The sequence below is a fragment of the Triturus cristatus genome, chromosome 2_2, assembly GCF_964204655.1.
Source record: "Triturus cristatus chromosome 2_2, aTriCri1.1, whole genome shotgun sequence".
Classification (NCBI taxonomy): Eukaryota; Metazoa; Chordata; class Amphibia; order Caudata; family Salamandridae; genus Triturus; species Triturus cristatus.
The window spans coordinates 1,257,173,798-1,257,194,255 of NC_140582.1; the positions used below are offsets into that span (position 1 = coordinate 1,257,173,798).

Genomic DNA, 20,458 nt, shown 5'->3' on the forward strand with positions numbered 1-20,458 from the left:
GGGCTGAGGAGGCGTTCATCCAGGTTTCCGTGAGGAAGGCGACGTCTGGAGAAGCGGTGTCGAGGAGGTTCCAGAGTTCCACGGCGTGTCTGTGGACGGAGCGGGTGTTGAGCAGGATGCACTTCAGGTGGTTGCTGTTGTCCGTCTTGGTGGGTGCGGTGCCGGTGCGGAGGCAGGAGAAATTGCAGGATCGGCAGGCGAAGGGTCCATGGGTGCGTCGCGCGGATGCTCGGAAGCACCCGGGGGTTCGGGCGGTGTTGAGTGCGATGAGTGTGGCGGCATCGTAGGTCCTGCGGGGGGGTGGCGGACGCGGGGGCCAGGGGGTCTAGCGCTGGGCGCGGGCCAGGCGCGGACGGGCGCAGACGGGCTTACCTTTGGCGCACCTTCGGCGCTCACTCGGCGCTCCCGCTGCGCGCGTCCGCTGCGCGGTCGCTGAGGGGGCGTCATAAGTAGTGAGCCGGGAGGGAGGGTCAGCTGGGAGGCGGGAGGCTGGGTGCCCAATGGGAAGGAAGGGGAGGCGGGACTGCGGGGTCAGCGGCGGGAAACCGGAACTGGGAAGCGGGAAAAGGAAGGAGAGTGACCGGGGCAGCGGCGGCGGTGATCTGGCGCGAAAATGGGCAGCAGAGCAGGCAGCGAGCGGAGGGCAGTACCTGCAAGCGGCAGGGCAGAGGTCAGCGGCGGCGGATGAGGTAAGTGGCGTCTGGGGTGTCAGCGGTAACAGCAGGCAGGCAGGCAGGCGTCAGGTAGCAGCAGTGGAGGGGGAGCGACCGCCTGTGAGGTACAGGGGGTCACAGTGACCAGCGCGGAGTGGACCCCTTAAGTAGTGAGCCGGGAGGGAGGGTCAGCTGGGAGGCGGGAGGCTGGGTGGCCAATGGGAAGGGGAGGCGGCGGATGAGGTAAGTGGCGTCTGGGGTGTCAGCGGTAACAGCAGGCAGGCAGGCAGGCGTCAGGTAGCAGCAGTGGAGGGGGAGCGACCGCCTGTGAGGTACAGGGGGTCACAGTGACCAGCGCGGAGTGGACCCCTTAAGTAGTGAGCCGGGAGGGAGGGTCAGCTGGGAGGCGGGAGGCTGGGTGGCCAATGGGAAGGGGAGGCGGGACTGCGGGGTCAGCGGCGGGAAACCGGAACTGGGAAGCGGGAAAAGGAAGGAGAGTGACCGGGGCAGCGGCGGCGGTGAGCTGGCACGAAAATGGGCAGCAGAGCAGGCAGCGAGCGGAGGGCAGTACCTGCAAGCGGCAGGGCAGAGGTCAGCGGCGGCGGATGAGGTAAGTGGCGTCAGGGTGTCAGCGGTAACAGCAGGCAGGCAGGCAGGCATCAGGTAGCAGCAGTGGAGGGGGAGCGACCGCCTGTCTCTGCTCTTGGCTTGTTTTTATTGTTTTATTGTTTTATCTAAGATCCGTTTATGATGTTTCATTTATTATAAACTTGTTCTTCTATTGCCTTTGCCTGAAATAAAGTTTATTTGAGTTTGAGTAAAAATATGTGTATGTTAAATAATATTGTAAATTAATTGTATATATTTATTAATTAAATCTTTAATTAATTTAAATACATGAAATAAATAAAACTAATTCTGAAGTTCACATAATTTTTTTTTTTCCCAATTAAGGTATAACATTTCATGCAATGGCGACGCAAACCACCAAATCACATTTATGAGGCCACACAAAGCCACTTAGCGTGGTTTTGAATGGTCTCATAGATACGGAGTAAGGCAACGCAGCACAAATCGCTGCGTTGCCTTACTCGGCTCTAGGGAGGCATTCCACGGGCATTGCGGTGGCTGTTCACATGCAACACCCATGAATTTTTATGCATCCTTTGATTTACAAGACCATGCAAACCTGGGGATGCGTCAAAAACTTACACCTCACGAGGTGATGCACAACACGGAGAAGTAACTTTATTTCTCCTCATTGTTTCCTCTTTCTGGGTGTGCTGCGTTCTACAGCACACAAAGAAAGAGGAAAGAGCCTCTCGGGATTGTCTTGGTGCAGGAAGGTGCACCTTCCTGCACAAAAACAGTCCTGCATGCAATGCAGGCACCCTTGTACGATGGCGCAAGCGTGTCTGCGTTAGCGCTCGGCTGCCGAAACGGCGCCAGCACAAGAGGAACGGACAGGAATGCACCGTATGCCATCGATACAGCGCATTCCTGCCCTTTCACTTTGATGCAGCACAGCAAGGTGACCTGCTGCGCTGCCCTGCGCCAAATTGCCATAAATATGCCCTTGCTCTTTTGTGGGCGGGAAAATGCCAGTCCCTAAACTCCTCCCTAACTCTTCCTAAACCCCTTCCTTCTCCTCCCTGAACCCCGCCTATTTAGCAGTCAGTATGCCTCTCTTTCCAGCCACGCCCACAGTGCGGCCCACATTTATTACTAAATAGTAAACTTGCACGTGTGAGGCTCTCCCCATAGAAAAGACAGGAGAGGGGAGGTGGGGAGTTACACGCGCAGGTGTGTGATGGCATTTTGTAGGACTTTAGTAGTACAATATAATAGTAGTACAATTGTAGGACCACTACAAACCGCACTACCACATGCGGCTTGTGAAGATGTCCTTCAATATCTGTGACCACCTTTGCACATGGACATATTTATATAATTAAAGTGGTGCAGAGTCACAGTGTCCATGCGTCGTATATAGTGGTCGAAAGGTCGCACTCTCGTACCGGGCAGTCCGGCAGCCCCGATGGCCTGCTCTGACAGGTCAGTGTGTGGGACGCTTGTCTGGCTGCTCGCGGGCCTCTGATTAGGACTTTCTGGGCCTGTTTTTACTGTTAATTTCCCTGATATTGAAACAAACATTGCCTGCAGCAAGCTCAAATCCTCTACCGTAGCATGCGTAACACGTGTACAATGTCTTACCAAGCTCGAAACGGCCCCAATTTGCAGACATGGGCGACTTTTGCAGCTCTAATTCACCAACGGGGGTCACTTTTATTTTGATGCCTGGACCTGTTTTCTGTCCCTGTCCATCCCTGATTAGTTGTACACATTGGAGTCGGGCACCCAGTGCCTGCGGGGGCTTCGGGGGCCTGTGGGGGCTATTGTTACACCACTGCTTACACCACTTCTGCTCCTGTGACACGGAAAGTGCAGATCTTTAACAAGTATTTGAAGCCACTGTGAGAAGGTGGCCTGATATATGCTGTCCACTAGTTCTAGTGGGCACCTTGTATCAGTCCAAACATCCCCTTATGGTGATAGGTTAAAGATAACCTTTATTGAAAGCTATCCTAGTGGTAGCTATGGAGAGCAGCCTTCAGGCTATGTCTTGAAGGAATGTAAAGCAGCTTGTTTTACCAGTCTATAATCTCTTGAATGATCAAATGAAAAGACAACCACACCAGGTATATATTCAAAATATATGTATTTAAGATAAAACACACCCCTCTAGTCTCTTTATGAGGCTGGAGTTCGAAGTACTTAAGTTACAAGTAAGCAATCAACAGTAATAGCACAAATACACGTTTGGGCCCTAGGGGCGTACCAAACCATATACCAATAAAGTGGTATAAGAACCACGACTGAACTAGACACAAGGCCTAGAGCCTGTAGAATCGCTGGGACCCCAAGGAACCACCCAAGGTAGTGACACAGGGGACCCATGGGGGCAGTGCAGTGTATAAACACAACCGCGGGTTCCCGTTAGCTTCTATGCGCAATATCGCGGTTGGAAATTTAAAGATTAGGGACACTTAGAATCGAGTCAGGACCAAACCCTTTTGGACTTAAGAAGTTCTAAGGCCAGCACCCACGGGAGCACCGAAGTTCTCGTGATACCTCACCCAGGGAAGCCGGAGTGAGAAGGTGGCCTGATACATGCTGTCCACTAGTTCTAGTGGGCACCTTGTATCAGTCCAAACAACCCCTTATGGTGAATTGGTTAAAGACAACTTTTATTGAAAGCTATCATAGTAGTAGCTATGGAGAGCAGCCTTCAGGCTAAGTCTTGAAGGAATGTACTATTCAATGGGAAAGTTGCGGTTAAAATTTTAGACGTTAAGGACACTTTGGAGAGGACTTTGAGCAAACCCCTTTAGACTTAGGGGGTTCTAGGGCCAACACTCATGGGAGCACAGGAGTACTCGAGTTACCTCACCCAGGGAAGCCGGGTGCATAGGTGTCAAATGATGTCGGGAATCGTCGTTGATTTCAATGGCGATCTGCTCCAAAGTGCTGATGCCAGGAAGAAGAAAAGTGTCGGGTGTGATCCAAGCCTGGATCGAAGATCAGAAGAACCTAAAAACAGAGGGGACAGAGTCTGGGTCACTTGCCAGTGACCAGGGGCACGATAGACGAATGCCCACCGATGTCGGGTGTTTCAGGTGCGAAGAGGTGATGCTTGACTCCGCAGTCACAAGGACCAGGAGGCATCGACGACAACCAGGAGCTGGATTCGAGCTGTCCCACGAAGGATGGCGAGTACTGCTGAGTCAGTGCTCGGATTGAACCCAACAAGCCTTGGCAACAGCAACCCACGCAGGAAGAGAAAAGATGCTTTGGTGCGGACCAGCTAGGTCCTGCCCCCCCCAATCAATGGAGAGTCAGGGCCAGTCTGGAGCAACCAGGTAAGCCCAATTCAAGTTAGAGTTGCCTTCAAAGGGACCCACCAGTCGACGGACCAGGGATCGGGAAGGGACCTTGAGAGGAATCACACAATACCAGGCCCCGGGACACTCAGTGAGAGCGGGCCAATAATCTTCGGTGGAGACATTGCTCAGAGTGTGGACTACAAGTAGCTCAAGAAGAGTTAAGAACAATGGTTCAAGTATGGCCCAAAAGGGTCCGATAGAAAAGGTGACCCAAGCAGGGTCACTTGTTTTTTAAGAGAAGTGAAATCAATTCCGTAGGGAGCAGGAGACAAAGTACGTAAAGAGTCATGTAGGTCAAAAGAAAACAGGTATTTATTTAAACAAAGTCAATTTGAGAATGCTCACATAATAAGAAAGCGTGGTGTGAAATAGTGATAGTAGTTTTAAAAAGACATCGCATTGACAACAATATAGTTGTTGAATTCCATAATTGATCTTTACAACTTATAAGGAATTCATGTTGTGGGGTGGTCGACGGCGTTTCGAACCCAATTATTGGGGTTCATCTTCAGGACAGTGGTGAGCATGTATTTTGAAGTTAAACTGCCCGTAAAGTTCCTAGAGTCTCCAAAGTGGGAGGCAGGGGCTTCAAAGGTTAATGATTTGAAAACAAGCAGCTTGGCAGTACATAGATCCGCCTGGAGAATATAATTTTCTTTAGAGGGGCGACAGGGCAGTGAATGGGAGCCTGAGGCCGAGCAGTAAGAGACGTCCTGCAGCTGTTGGGGCTGGCTGATGAATGTGGATACAAGTAGCTCAAAGCACAACCTCAAGGATCGACAAGAAGCATATGCACTTGCAAATGTGCACTGTGTCCTGGGGTTCCAGTTCCATGGTATCACGAGGGCTACGGGTCCCAGCTTTGCTGGGAGCTCGGGTCGACCTTTGGGAAGTCTGAGAACCCACCTCCTGTGTTGCAAATTCTTCGGAGTCCGGCGGGAGCTTCGGAGATGAAAACCGGTCAGATGCGTCTTAGGTGCCTTCCTTGCAGGGGAGTAACTCCTTTACTTCAAGGGAGATTCTTCAGTCATCTAGCGCCTTGTAGATCGTCGAAGTTTCAGTATTATGCATCAGAGTTTCGTCCAGGTAAATCTAAAGTCCTGTAGCCAGGGGTTCCTATCTTATACCCAAGGAATGGGTGGGACAACCTCTAGGGACCCACCTATGGGAGGGTCAGGAAAGAGGAGTGGCTACACCCATTTTCTTTGTCCAGTTTCGTGCCAGATCAGGGGCTGGTAGCCCCTGCAACCGGTTTGAGCTGGACTATGCACAGTGACACCAAATGTGCCCCCAGTGCAGACTTCAATGCACTCTTGGAGTGCACCCATCCAGTCCCAATACACTAAATCTTGTCTGGGAGGTGGTGACACCTCCCTGTGACAGGAAACCTATTGTCCAGGCCTCCCCTGCCGGAGTTTCATCCAGCAGCAGGAGGGCAGACTTGTGTCTGTGACTGCCAGCATCCATTTTGTGATGCCAGGGTCTATAGCTGGTACCGGGTATACCGGTGCTGTCATGGTTCTCCCTCTAGAAGGGTGGGTTCATACTCCCACACCAGTTACTGGTGTCGGGGTATGATTCCAAGGTGTTTGACACCAAACACGACATGTTTCCATGCAGCCATCCAAAGTTAGCATTTACCGCGAGGTTATAATGCACTTAAGAGTATATGGTTTGGCTGCATCACAAACAACCCCGGAATAAAGGTTTCGAAAGCTGCAGAGGGGCTCTGCTCATGCATGGGCACCCTCTCAGATAAAACCCAGCACCCTGCCTTCAGAATTGGTAAGGCCTGCCATAGGGGTGACTTATAGGTTTATATGTGCAGTGATGTAAATGTAAATGTAAATGTAGTGCATTTATATAGCGCTCCGCACCCCCCCGAAAGGGTCTGTCAGGCACTGTGCACATACCGCTGTGGAACCCTTCCTGGCCTTTCCCTGTGAAGTGCGCACTCCTGGGCACCCCCAAGGTGAAGCCAGGCATCCTAGCGCTGTTGGGGCCATTGTGGAGATTAGGCAAGCTATTGCCCAGAGTTGCAGAGGGTGACCTATGATTAGAATAGGCACCGAGGCGAGAATTATCGGGTCTGGGGAAATTGAGCCCAATATGGAGAGATATAGTGAACCTATATCTCAGTAAGGGGTGAATGCACCACCTTACACAGGCTGCTGTAGCAGTCCTGTTGTGTCATTTTGGATGGCTTCTCAGGGGTGGCATAATACATGCTGCTGCCCCTGGTACGCCTCTGGAGTACCTATGCCCTGGGTACATAGTATACCATATACTAGGGACTTATAAGGGTATCCCAGAATCCAATCTGGAGTGTACCTAAAGTACTTGTAATCAATTTAAAGGGGAAAGCAGATACATTGGGGTCCTGAATAGCAGGATCCCAGCCAAACATCAGGAAAAAGTTGGGACAACCATGCAGTCAGATTCCACCTTCCTACAGCCACAGCCTGCCACGCCATATTAACAAGGGAAACTTGTGTCAAGTGCATTTTGTTAATTCTCTTCATGACCTCTCACACCTACAGGATCACTGCCTTGGAGGAACAGATCAAAGACATCCGTTCAAAGATAGGAGCAGGCGCTGCCATCCAGAGACCCAAGAGTCCCCCCTCGGTCAAAGGTTCACCTGATGGGCATTATGGGCGGAATGGACTCACAGGAGAGGTGAGTATCAGGGGGTATTGGACCCATTTCATCTTGGGAGGGAGATTCTGGGCAAAGCCTTGGTGCATGCTGTCTTCATCAAACCCCACAGTCTTTGTGAAACAGAAGGATGTTCTGTAGAGCCGAGACAAAGCTGTGGCAAGCACTATCTGCTCTCTCAAAAAGCTATGGGCCTGATCACAATTTTGGCGGTCCTAGAAGACGGTCCAATACACCATCCACTGTAGGACTGCCAAAGCCGTGGTGCTGCCGCCATACAGATTAGGAGTTAAATCCTGGTCTGCCAGCGTGCTGCAGCGGTCTGACAGCAGCGGTCTGTTAGGCTCATAGAAGAGTCTAACATGCAGAACGCCGCTGTCAGAGCACCGACTGAATCTTCATGCACAGTGTGGCATACATGCCACACCGCGCATGAACTGTGGGTGCAAATCCAGGCTGCACTACATGTTCCCCTCCAGATGCACCCGCTGGACCCACAGCTGGCAGAGGGCCCTATTAAGGCCCCTTTAGTTGCCTCACTGCCACTCTTTCCATGGCGGGCCCCCCACCATGGAAAGGGTGGTGGTTTGGCAACTCGGAATATGCTCGGCGGTGCCACTGTGGCACAACCAGCACATTCCTTCCTCAGACCGCGATGCCGCGGGATCCAAGATCCCAGTGGCGGCAGCGGTCCTGTGGCGGTCCATCACCACACACAGAATGTGGTGCACGGTGCCGCAGTGTGGCGGTAGTCGGACCACCACTGCAAGTACGGCAGTACAATGGACCGCCCTACTTGTAAAAAAGCCCTAAATATTTTACAAACGTTTCTGGTCATTAATGTTATTTACTGTACATGATCCACTTATTCTATTCCAACTCTGTAGGTCAAGACATGAAATAGAAGATTTAACAACATTAAAAAAGAATTCAAAAATGGATTCTTCTGGGCTTGAATCAGTACAACAAAACATCCATCATCGGGCACTTTACATAAAGAGCACCCCACGGTAAACCCTATCACTCACTTTGATGTCACACTCCATGACCTAACACTTTGTGCTACTCCTACTGCTCTTTCAGCACAGAGGCCTGGTTACTGTGTCCAAGGGCAGCTAGAGGTGAACGCTTCTATTACTTACCGGTAATGGCATCATCCCTAGTCCTTCTCCCTCGCCGTCCATACAAGTGAAGCTTCCTCGCCTCCAATCAAACATCCCCCTTCCCCAAAATAAACTCCTCCCATCCCCCTTTCCTCCTGCAGATAAACAAGCCGAACTAGAAACTCAGCTGTTCTGTACCGGGAGGGCAGGAGGGATTTGAAGAAAGGCAAGGGAGAAGGACTAGGAGTAATGCTACTACCGGCGTCCCTTCCTCTCCTTCCTTCCATACAAACGAGACATAGCAAGCAAAAGAATATGGACAACTGAATTGCAAAAGCTCAGAAATCCAATTTAATGCATCAACATAGATCAAAGAGAGCTGTATTCCTTCATAGAGGACAAGGCTCTGTGATCAGGAACATTATAAAGGCGTTCCAACTCAGCAATGCTATGATATCTTACAAAAGTGGATGGCATACCCCATGAAGCTGCCCTACAGACCTCCACAATTGAGTCCCCTTGTAATTCAGACTTTGTCGTAGCCATACTGCATGTAAACCTTCTCTGAATACCAGGAGGGGGAACTTCACCTTTCACCTCATATGCCAAGACAATCAAAGAGCGTATCCATCTACTCAATGTGGCTGTAGTCAGCCTCCCCCCTTTTCTTGAAGGCCCAAAATTCACAAACAAGGATACCCCTTTCAGAAAACTGTCCACGTTATCTAAATACACTAGAAGATCCCTCCTAAGGTCCAAACAGTGCAACCTGCGATTCTCCTCCGAGTAAGGAGCAGACAACACGCTGGAAGAACCACCTCCTGCCTGGAATGAAAAGCGGAATGGACCTTGGGAGTAAAAGAAGGAACCGGAAAATAAACACTATCCTATCCTGGAAAACTTCACAAAATGGATAAAGGCCCCAATTCCCGTAGGCATGTAGTCGATGTAATTGCCACTAAAAAACATGAATTGAAGGTCAAACTCTGTAAATCAAGTGGTTCAAATGGGCAACCGGCAGGGGCATCAAAAACAAAAAGAAAGAGAAGGACAAGTAAACAAATTCAACAAACCCTGGAAGAAATCTGGGCATCAGACTCTCCTCCTCCTTTAAATTCCACCATGAGCCCAAAAAGGCCCTAATAGCAGCACATTGAACCCTCAGAGTTGCCACCGTCAAACCTAAACTAGCACCAGCCAGCAGAAACTGCAGGACCAGAAAGAGACTAGCTGAGGGAGGGATCACCTGCTTCTTCAGACACAACCCCAAAAAGCCCTCCAATGTCTGGCATATGAGTAGAGAGCAGAAGACCTAAATGATGCCCAATGCGGCTAATCCTCTCCGCTTAACTTCCAGGCCATCAAGGGTTAATCTCTAAATGACTCTAGAGGGAGTGCTGGGAAGTTGAGAGGAGATGGGAGGAGTGGGAGTCTCCATCCCCGACCCTTCCTCAGTAATTCCACAAGTGGAAACCAATTGGCGCGTGGCCAAAGGGGAGCAATCAGAATCATCTGAGTCCAGTCCCATCTGACCGTCACCTGCAACAACCTGATCAAAGGGAAGGGGGGCAAAGCATCAATCAGAGACAGAGGCCAAGGACACGTCAGCATGTCTATTGTTCAAGCCTGTGGGCTTCTCCCCCTGGAGCAAAAGGTCTGAACTTTGGCATTCTCTGGAGAAGCAAACAGATCCAGCCCCTGTTCACCCCATCTCTGAACAATGAGGCGAAATAGAGCAGGATGAAGAGAGAAATTCTGAGAAGGAATTTCCCTTCTAAGGAGATGTGCCCTGACATCTTCCTCCCCCCAATTATAGTCTGCAATCAGGGACAGCACAGACCTCTGAGCTCACTCGAAAGTGTCACAAGCGATCACAGCACAGACCTCTGAGCTCACTCGAAAGTGTCACAAGCGATCACAGCACAGACCTCTGAGCCCACTCGAAAGTGTCACAAGCGATCACAGCACAGACCTCTGAGCCCACTCGAAAGTGTCACAAGCGATCACAGCACAGACCTCTGAGCTCACTCGAAAGTGTCACAAGCGATCACAGCACAGACCTCTGAGCCCACTCGAAAGTGTCATGAGCGATCACATCACAGACCTCTGACCTCACTCGAAAGTGTCACAAGCGATCACAGCACAGACCTCTGAGCCCACTCGAAAGTGTCACAAGCGATCACAGCACAGACCTCTGAGCCCACTCGAAAGTGTCACAAGCGATCACAGCACAGACCTCTGAGCTCACTCGAAAGTGTCACAAGCGATCACAGCACAGACCTCTGAGCCCACTCGAAAGTGTCACAAGCGATCACAGCACAGACCTCTGAGCCCACTCGAAAGTGTCACAAGCGATCACAGCACAGACCTCTGAGCTCACTCGAAAGTGTCACAAACGATCACAGCACAGACCTCTGAGCTCACTCGAAAGTGTCATAAGTGATCACAGCACACACCTCTGAGCCTACTCGAAAGTGTCATGAGCGATCACAGCACAGACCTCTGAGCCCACTCGAAAGTGTCACAAGCGATCACAGCACAGACCTCTGAGCCCACTCGAAAGTGTCACGAGTGATCACAGCACAGACCTCTGAGCCCACTCGAAAGTGTCACAAGCGTTCACAGCACAGACCTCTGAGCCCACTCAAAAGTGTCACAAGCGATCACAGCACAGACCTCTGAGCTCACTCGAAAGTGTCATGAGCGATCACAGCACACACCTCTGAGCCCACTCGAAAGTGTCACAAGCGATCACAGCACAGACCTCTGAGCCCACTCGAAAGTGTCACAAGCGATCACAGCACAGACCTCTGAGCTCACTCGAAAGTGTCACAAGCGATCACAGCACAGACCTCTGAGTTCACTCGAAAGTGTCACAAGCGATCACAGCACAGACCTCTGAGCCCACTCGAAAGTGTCACAAGCGATCACAGCACAGACCTCTGAGCTCACTCGAAAGTGTCACAAGCGATCACAGCACAGACCTCTGAGCCCACTCGAAAGTGTCACAAGCGATCACAGCACAGACCTCTGAGCCCACTCGAAAGTGTCACAAGCGATCACAGCACAGACCTCTGAGCTCACTCGAAAGTGTCACAAGCGATCACAGCACAGACCTCTGAGCCCACTCGAAAGTGTCACAAGCGATCACAGCACAGACCTCTGAGCCCACTCGAAAGTGTCACAAGCGATCACAGCACAGACCTCTGAGCTCACTCGAAAGTGTCACAAACGATCACAGCACAGACCTCTGAGCTCACTCGAAAGTGTCATAAGTGATCACAGCACACACCTCTGAGCCTACTCGAAAGTGTCATGAGCGATCACAGCACAGACCTCTGAGCCCACTCGAAAGTGTCACAAGCGATCACAGCACAGACCTCTGAGCTCACTCGAAAGTGTCACAAACGATCACAGCACAGACCTCTGAGCTCACTCGAAAGTGTCATAAGTGATCACAGCACACACCTCTGAGCCTACTCGAAAGTGTCATGAGCGATCACAGCACAGACCTCTGAGCCCACTTGAAAGTGTCACAAGCGATCACAGCACAGACCTCTGAGCCCACTCGAAAGTGTCACGAGTGATCACAGCACAGACCTCTGAGCCCACTCGAAAGTGTCACAAGCGTTCACAGCACAGACCTCTGAGCCCACTCAAAAGTGTCACAAGCGATCACAGCACAGACCTCTGAGCTCACTCGAAAGTGTCATGAGCGATCACAGCACACACCTCTGAGCCCACTCGAAAGTGTCACAAGCGATCACAGCACAGACCTCTGAGCCCACTCGAAAGTGTCACAAGCGATCACAGCACAGACCTCTGAGCTCACTCGAAAGTGTCACAAGCGATCACAGCACAGACCTCTGAGTTCACTCGAAAGTGTCACAAGCGATCACAGCACAGACCTCTGAGCCCACTCGAAAGTGTCACAAGCGATCACAGCACAGACCTCTGAGCTCACTCGAAAGTGTCACAAGCGATCACAGCACAGACCTCTGAGCCCACTCGAAAGTGTCACAAGCGATCACAGCACAGACCTCTGAGCCCACTCGAAAGTGTCACAAGCGATCACAGCACAGACCTCTGAGCTCACTCGAAAGTGTCACAAGCGATCACAGCACAGACCTCTGAGCCCACTCGAAAGTGTCACAAGCGATCACAGCACAGACCTCTGAGCCCACTCGAAAGTGTCACAAGCGATCACAGCACAGACCTCTGAGCTCACTCGAAAGTGTCACAAACGATCACAGCACAGACCTCTGAGCTCACTCGAAAGTGTCATAAGTGATCACAGCACACACCTCTGAGCCTACTCGAAAGTGTCATGAGCGATCACAGCACAGACCTCTGAGCCCACTCGAAAGTGTCACAAGCGATCACAGCACAGACCTTTGAGCCCACTCGAAAGTGTTACGAGCGATCACAGCACAGACCTCTGAGCCCACTCGAAAGTGTCCCAAGCGATCACAGCACAGACCTCTGAGCCCACTCGAAAGTGTCACAAGCGATCACAGCACAGACCTCTGAGCCCACTCGAAAGTGTCACAAGCGATCACAGCACAGACCTCTGAGCTCACTCGAAAGTGTCACAAGTGATCACAGCACACACCTCTGAGCTCACTCGAAAGTGTTACGAGCGATCACAGCACAGACCTCTGAGCCCACTCGAAAGTGTCACAAGCGATCACAGCACATACCTCTGAGCCCACTCGAAAGTGTCACAAGCGATCACAGCACAGACCTCTGAGCCCACTCGAAAGTGTCACAAGCGATCACAGCACAGACCTCTGAGCTCAATCGAAAGTGTCACAAGTGATCACAGCACACACCTCTGAGCCTACTCGAAAGTGTCATGAGCGATCACATCACAGACCTCTGAGCTCACTCGAAAGAGTCACAAGCGATCACTGCACACACCTCTGAGCCCACTCGAAAGTGTCTCAAGCGATCACAGCACACACCTCTTAGCCCACTCGAAAGTGTTACGAGCGATCACAGCACAGACCTCTGACCCACTCAAAAGTGTGACAAGCGATCACATGTCACAAGCGATCACAGCACAGACCTCTGAGCCCACTCGAAATTGTCACAAGCGATCACAGCTTAGACCTCTGAGCCCACTCGAAAGTGTCACAAGCGATCAAATCACACACCTCTGAGCCCATTCGAAAGTGTCACAAGCGATCACATGTCACAAGCGATCACAGCACAGACCTCTGGGCCCACTCGAAAGTGTTACGAGCGATCACAGCTTAGACCTCTGAACCCACTCGAAAGTGTCACAAGCGATCACAGCACACACCTCTGAGCCCATTCGAAAGTGTCATGAGTGATAACAGCACAGATCTCTGAGCCCACTTGAAAGGGTCACGAGCGATCACAGCAAGGACCTTTGAGTGCATTCAAAAGTGTCACGAGCGATCACAGCACAGACCTCTGAGCCCATTCGAAAGTGTCACGACTGATCATGTTCAAAGTTCTGGATCAGGTGCTGCCCTGTTTGTAGATATAAGCTTTTCTTACCATATTGTCGGTACGAAACACCCCTGCTTCCCTCACTAGAGAAGGACGGAAGTGCAACAAGGCAAGATGAACAGCCTTCATCTCTCTCCAGTTCAAGGACCTCTGAGAATCTCTTATTGACCAGAAACCCTGAACCTGCTTTGATTCTAACCAGGCCCCTCAACCCGAGAGGCTCGCGTCCCTCGCAGCACCACGGGAACAGGAGGGGACAGTACAACCCCCTTCATGAGAAGATCCTGGTCCAACGACCACGACAGATCCCTCTGCACCTGTTCTGTCACCCTGATGCGATCTGAAAGACTGCGGGACACTGGAGACCATCAGGAGAGAGTCCACTGGAAGAGCTTGTGCGGGTGATACCTGGCCCATGAAACTAGAAACACAGTTGATGCCAAGTGGCCCTGAACCCTCAACCATCTACTGCTTTCGGTGCTGCCTAATCCAGTAAGGTTATAACATGGGTCTGCAGGACGTCCAGCCCTCTGTCTGACAGCCCAGCAATTCCCTGAGTCTGGAAATGTGCCCCAATAAACACCAAGTCCTGGCACAGAACCGGGAAGATTTTTTTCAGTTTTCCAAGATACTATGTTCTTCAATCACATACAAGACCCTACCACATGCTCCATCAACTGAGATTTTTCTGAAAATTGCACAAGCAGGTAGTCGATGCCATGATGAATGAACACCCCTTCTGAGTGAAGAATAGCAATAAACAGAGCCAGGACTGTTGCAGGGAGTCTGCACATATACAGAACTATGCACAGGACACCAGGACCTCTGTGTGTAATGGTGTACCAAAATACCCACCTCGGAGCCCAGAACCCCAATCCGACTAGCTATAGTGTCTCATCTGTTCTCCGTGCTACAGCGAAGCTACCAATGATTAGACATCCTAGAACATGCTACACCATCCCTCTCAGGATATGTGGGAACAAGAACACTCTTTCGTCAAACTCTCGTACTTGTCCACAACATGAGTAAATAGAGCCAAAGTATAGTTTAAAATGTTTATTTTAACTAACGTGCTCTCTAATGCAGTACACAAGACAATACTAGCAGCAATATGCATACGATCAAACAAATCAGCATTGTTACAATTCCATATAGAACAAAAGGGGAAATCATATTATAATGATGGTTAAAACAGGACTATAGCGCCTTGTCACCCTCCCTGTGCTAGAAGCTAGTTTATTATAATTATAGAAGACCTCCAGGCTTTGTCAGGGGGACCCCAAACCTCAGAGTTCAGATGCAGGAATTTACATCACCGGACGAGCACAGCTCTTCTATCCCGGAAAGCGATTCTCCAAGTGCCTTAACATGCATGCAAGGCAATATCAGATTTCCAGGTTTGCAGCTGTGTTCTATGTTCTGTCTAGGGACATGAGACTGACCAAAGCAAATCAACAGAGCTCATTGTTTTTCGACCTTGAACACGCTGTATAGACGAGGAGTAGAGTGTTCAACTAAATATGTGAAATGCAGACAGGTCTCATGTGAAAGAGAGCAAGCAAAGTGTTTACGAGACACGTGGCATGTAGTAACATGAGCAAAAGCGGCAAAATGGTGGGCAAGCATATCTAACTTATGCTAACTTAGCAATGTCCGCAGGTGTGTCCATATCCTCACTACACCCTCCCCTTGGTCCATCCATCGGACAGTGGTCTTAAAGAGAACACAGCTTTCAAAAAAGTCTGAGCAATAATCAAGAGCATATGCATCAATCGTGCATCAGATTTGCGTGGAAAGAATAATAAAAAAATAGTTTGTGTCAAAATAGGGGCACACACAAGAAAAAAAAGAAAATCCAGCAAGGATAAGGTGGCTGAGTCGATCCAGTAAGATGTACGAACAGTATATTGCAATAGCCTTCAAGAGGAAGTCATTTTTATCATCAGAAAAAAGTGATGCCACCCAATCAAACAGAGTGACTGAACATATATGTTCCTCAACAATGGGTGCTTCCAGCACCATCAAAGGACAACTTGCGTGATACTCGATATAACTCCATTGTAGGAAATCCTGTGTCGCTGCACAGATATCCCATTCAGCCAGAACTCCCAGCACCGCTGCGCAGGCCATAATTCCAACACCGGAACATTCTTGCTCATGGGCTACTGAGGGACTCAATAGAAGTTCAAAATCAGGTGGGGGAGATGCCATATTGGAGAGGCAAAGATCCAATGCCCATTGAAAGGAACATTCCAAGCAGGTGAAGACAGGTTGCACGCAAGTGTAATGGGCAAAGCGAAAAGATAATCCAAAAGCCACGCAGAGTGTGGCCAGGGGCAGAGTACCGTAGCATTCAAGCATACGGCTACTGAGCATCTGCAGCCGGTCTTGGCTGTCCAGGGCCACAGAAAGAGCATCCATTTCGTAGCAGGCAAATTAACAGCAAAATCCCAGCGGCTAAGGCAAGTAATAGTGGCAAGCCACCGAAGACGCTGGAAAAAATAGAATGGATAAATGCTGGTATCACACCAAATATAGTTTGGAAAGAGGTCACAAGGCCAGAGCCCACAGCTTCAAAAAAATGGGAATTGCCTGCAGTGTTAGAAGCATTGAAGATATTGTGAATCAACGCACCGAAATGTAGTGGGAGGTAGGTATTAAGAAGGGCTTGTACTTCTGTACGGGTGTTAGCCACGTGAAGGACGAATGTCTCACGGGCAGATGTGAGTGAAACTTCTTTTTGGGATAACAATGCTCTTATTCTGCTCAACTTGTTGAAGTCTGCCTTCAAGGTCGGAATGGAAGGCCAAATCGAGGTATGGAGCCTCCTGTATGGGGGTGGGAAAAGAAACTTTTTACAGCAAACCACATGCTGTGAAACCGTTACAATGTAAGGGATGCCTTCTAACATGCTGCAACATTCTGCATTATTTAAAAGCAAAGAACTGCCGTTTGCAAGCAGTGTGAAAGTGGGTGTAATAGCTGGCACAGGTATGCCTTTTAAAACACATGCAAGATTCGGGGCCGTAAGGTTACAGGCGCCATGCAACTGGATGTTCTTACAAACAAGAGAATGACCTATCGTGGTATCACATGATTCCTAGGGGTGGGCGGAATTTGCATAGTCGTGCCACGCAAAGCTCCGCGAAACGGTAAGAAATCTCCGCGAGCACGCAGAAATTCAGCGAACATGTGGAATTGCTTGTTCGCGATGCTTTTTTCCTGTTCGCGTGCTCGGGGGAAAATATCTTGCGAACACGCATTTTGAGAACGCGAACAAGCAAAAAATTCCGCGGAACCGCAGAACGCAGAATTTTAGGCAATTTCGCGTTCTCCGCAGAACGCGAATTTACCCAAATTCCGCAAATTCCACGAGCGTAACAGAATTTACCACCCAAGCCTAATGATTCCCTAGATAGGTATACTTCTTTGTCATCCCGTAGGCATGTGTATGTGACTGGTAATGACCAAACTTCGTGTAGAAATGCACTGCCTAAGGGTTCGAAGCGGCCTAGTGGACAGTGTATCATGCATGAGGTAAATTTAAACAAGGAAAACGGGAGAGTTATCACCCCATGGATGAGCCAGACAGCAGAGTCTGTTTCTGCCACAGAGAATGGTAACGGATCTAACTTTTCAATATGCAAAAGAGAATACGTAGCATCTTTCATGGACATAAACTGCTGTTTTGTTGTCAAGTTAAAGGGCAAAAATAACGATGAGGCGTTCAAGTAATCCCTTGGAACTTTCCCCATCTTTAGAGTCTGTAAAGTCCACGCAAATTACATAACTGAACGCAATTGATTTTGACCATGATACAAAACAGAAACATCTTCTTGCACAATGTCCACAACAGATGAAACAATATTGTCCAATGTGTAAATGCGGGAAGAAAATGTGTTAATACTATTATCAACAACAGCAAGCACTTTTTCAAGATTTGCCTGATCAATTGCCCTTAAACGTGAAGCTGCTTCCATTTGGGATAGCTTCCAGATTTCATTGTAAGCTGCATAAAGAAATCTTTTTGATCTTGGACCAGCAGGTCCTTTTATAAAATCTGTCAAATCAATGTCACCTGATAACGACAAATGTTGTTTCACTGAAGTTAGAGTCGAGTGTTGCAACCAATTTTGACATAACTTCCCAACGGAATATGTAGTAACTGAATGGGAGTTAGCAAAACGAGGATCAGGCCTATCCTGTGTGTAACCAGGAGCCTCGTCATGGAAACGAAGTTGGCAAGCATCCAAACTAGTCTGCCAAACTAGCCAACCTAGGGGGTCCAAACTAGAAAAATTAAAGGTGTCATTGTTAAAAAGTGATTGTAATTCAGCCATGGAATAATTAGTACAATTGCTCCAGTTCTGATATGCAGCTAGAGCAGAAATAGCAGGGGCATTCATTTGCTTAGAAGTTGCCAATCTAAAACAAGTAGTTTGATAAATCGATTCATTTAAAAATAGAATCTGTGATGGGATGAGGCATGCGCGATGTAACGCTTCTCTGCCTAGCACTTGCCAGGATTTAGAACCCCAAACTGATTTAAAATCAATTGTTGACTTCCACAGATCATAGCCACCCACTGACAATTTATCGATAAATGATTTAGAATATAATAATTTAGTGTGGGTGAGCATTACTTTAGAATTTGAAGCATTTAATTTAAAATAGAATGACCCAGGGTTTGATTTATCAAAATCGGTACAATATGTGTTTTTTTTCAAAAACGTTTTAGAGCTGCCTTCCAAAGGAGCCGGGCAATGTTCCCATTGTGTATAATTAAAAACATTTCTAAATGTATTAGCCTTATGCAGATAATGATGACCATAGTGCTGATAGCAAAACAAATCTGCATAATTTGCAGTATTCAAATACGAATCTTCAGCACCAAAGGCAGCATAGTATTTCAAAACTGGAAACAAGGATTGTACGGCTTGTACGTCCCAATCATCAGACCGTATGTTATGTTTCACTACATCACCCATTGAAACACGAAGCACATTTGGCCCATTAATTATCTCTGTGGGGCCATGGATTTGGAAATCTACAGCATCCCCTGCCGTCTATAACTGGCCAGGCAGTGATGTTGACAAAAGTCTGGTCTCTTTTCATTATGTGAGTAGAAGAGTGCGGAGCCAAAGTTCCGTCTACCAGTTTAACAGCAAAGCGTTCAGGAAGGTAGTGGCCATTGATTAGAAGGAAAAAGAATGTCACAAAGCCAATGGAGGTGAACAAAAAAATTGCGATGAGCACCAACCAGATGTATGTCCAAGGTGGAACCAAATAAGTCCGATTAAACCAGGTGACAAAAATAGAACATTTGGAATGGGCCTTTAATGATGTGGAATGTGAGTCAAAGGAAAAACATGATTCATTAATGGCTTCAGGTCGCAAACCAGGTAATGACACGGTAGTGGGATAACCATATTCAGTTTCTTCATTATGAGTGGAAGCAGGCTGGAGCAGCAAAGGATTGTTAACAGAGTCCAGCTCAATGGCAGTGTCATCCTGCGTGTTGTTAGTAGCGGTTAAGCCTGGATCTCTCGATACAGTTGTTGTAGAGACCGCTGGCGTGATGCTAATCAGGATCGGCCAGATGTTGTAGCTTTGAAATTGTCCACTGAGATGTATCTGTTGTCTTTTCGACCAGGAAGTGGTGGTAAAATGACTGTACGAGTACCCTTCTTGCCTAGCACTGGGACTGGTGCACGATAAGAGGGGCCAAACTCTTTTTGTTGTCCACCTTCTCACGGAACAGGTCTCCGACTTCAGGTAGCCAGCCGACTACCAGAATCTGCAAGGGTAAATGTTCCTTTGCAAGACTGTCACGGGTCTCTTGTAGTTTCTGTAATACAGCAGAATGATTATCTATGTCAAAGGATGCGGCTAATGCTGCCATGTCTAGACCATCAAGGTCTGGCACAAACATTTTCATGCCGAAGAGCATTTCTTATGGGGTCCGCCCACCCAGAGATCTTCTAGGGAGATTATTTAGTGCACATTGTACGCTATACAAATGGGCGAACCAGTTCCTGCCAGTCCCTATGACCCTAGCTGTCAAGGATTGCTTTAAGTCATGGTTCATTCGCTCCACAACTGAATTGCCCTCAGGCCTGTATGGAGACGAAAATTTGACCTATACCACCAAAGACGTCATGGTGACCGCAGTGAGCTAAATAAACACAACAAAAGGTTTATTAGAAATGCATAGCTGTGTTTGTGGTGGGCGCATTGCCGTAGACGTCTTAATCTGTTGACCATTGTCACATGAAAGTACATAATTACTGGTTTGTTTATATAAGCCGTGCCACCAGTAACGCTGCTGCAAGATAGAATCAGTCGCAGACACCCCAGCATGCGCCGAAGCCATGCCTTCGTGTGTGGCTGTTATCAGTGAAGGTCTGCGGTCTGCGGTCTGCTTTGGGAATCAACCTGTCACCAACATTGTTAATTCTCACGTATGGAACATTATCGGGACTTAAATGATAAGAGTATTTGGAAGGGAAACCCTGCGGGTAATTATCACCCCTCTCTGTAGCAGCTATTTTCTGCCAAAATGCAATTATCAATCTTATGCATGGATCTTGTAACTGCTGCAACTGAACACGTGGCTACTGCT

At 48.9% G+C, this 20,458-nt stretch overlaps 1 protein-coding gene across 1 annotated transcript in view; it reads left to right on the plus strand.

Moving 5' to 3' along the window:
* The window catches only part of LOC146863548 (uncharacterized), a 550,315-nt gene that overhangs the window by 268,926 nt on the left and 260,931 nt on the right, over window positions 1–20,458 (plus strand). The window contains exon 5 of the mRNA XM_085643185.1: window positions 7,138–7,276. Coding sequence (XP_085499311.1) covers window positions 7,138–7,276 — 139 coding nt within the window. The remainder of the gene's footprint in view (window positions 1–7,137; window positions 7,277–20,458) is intronic.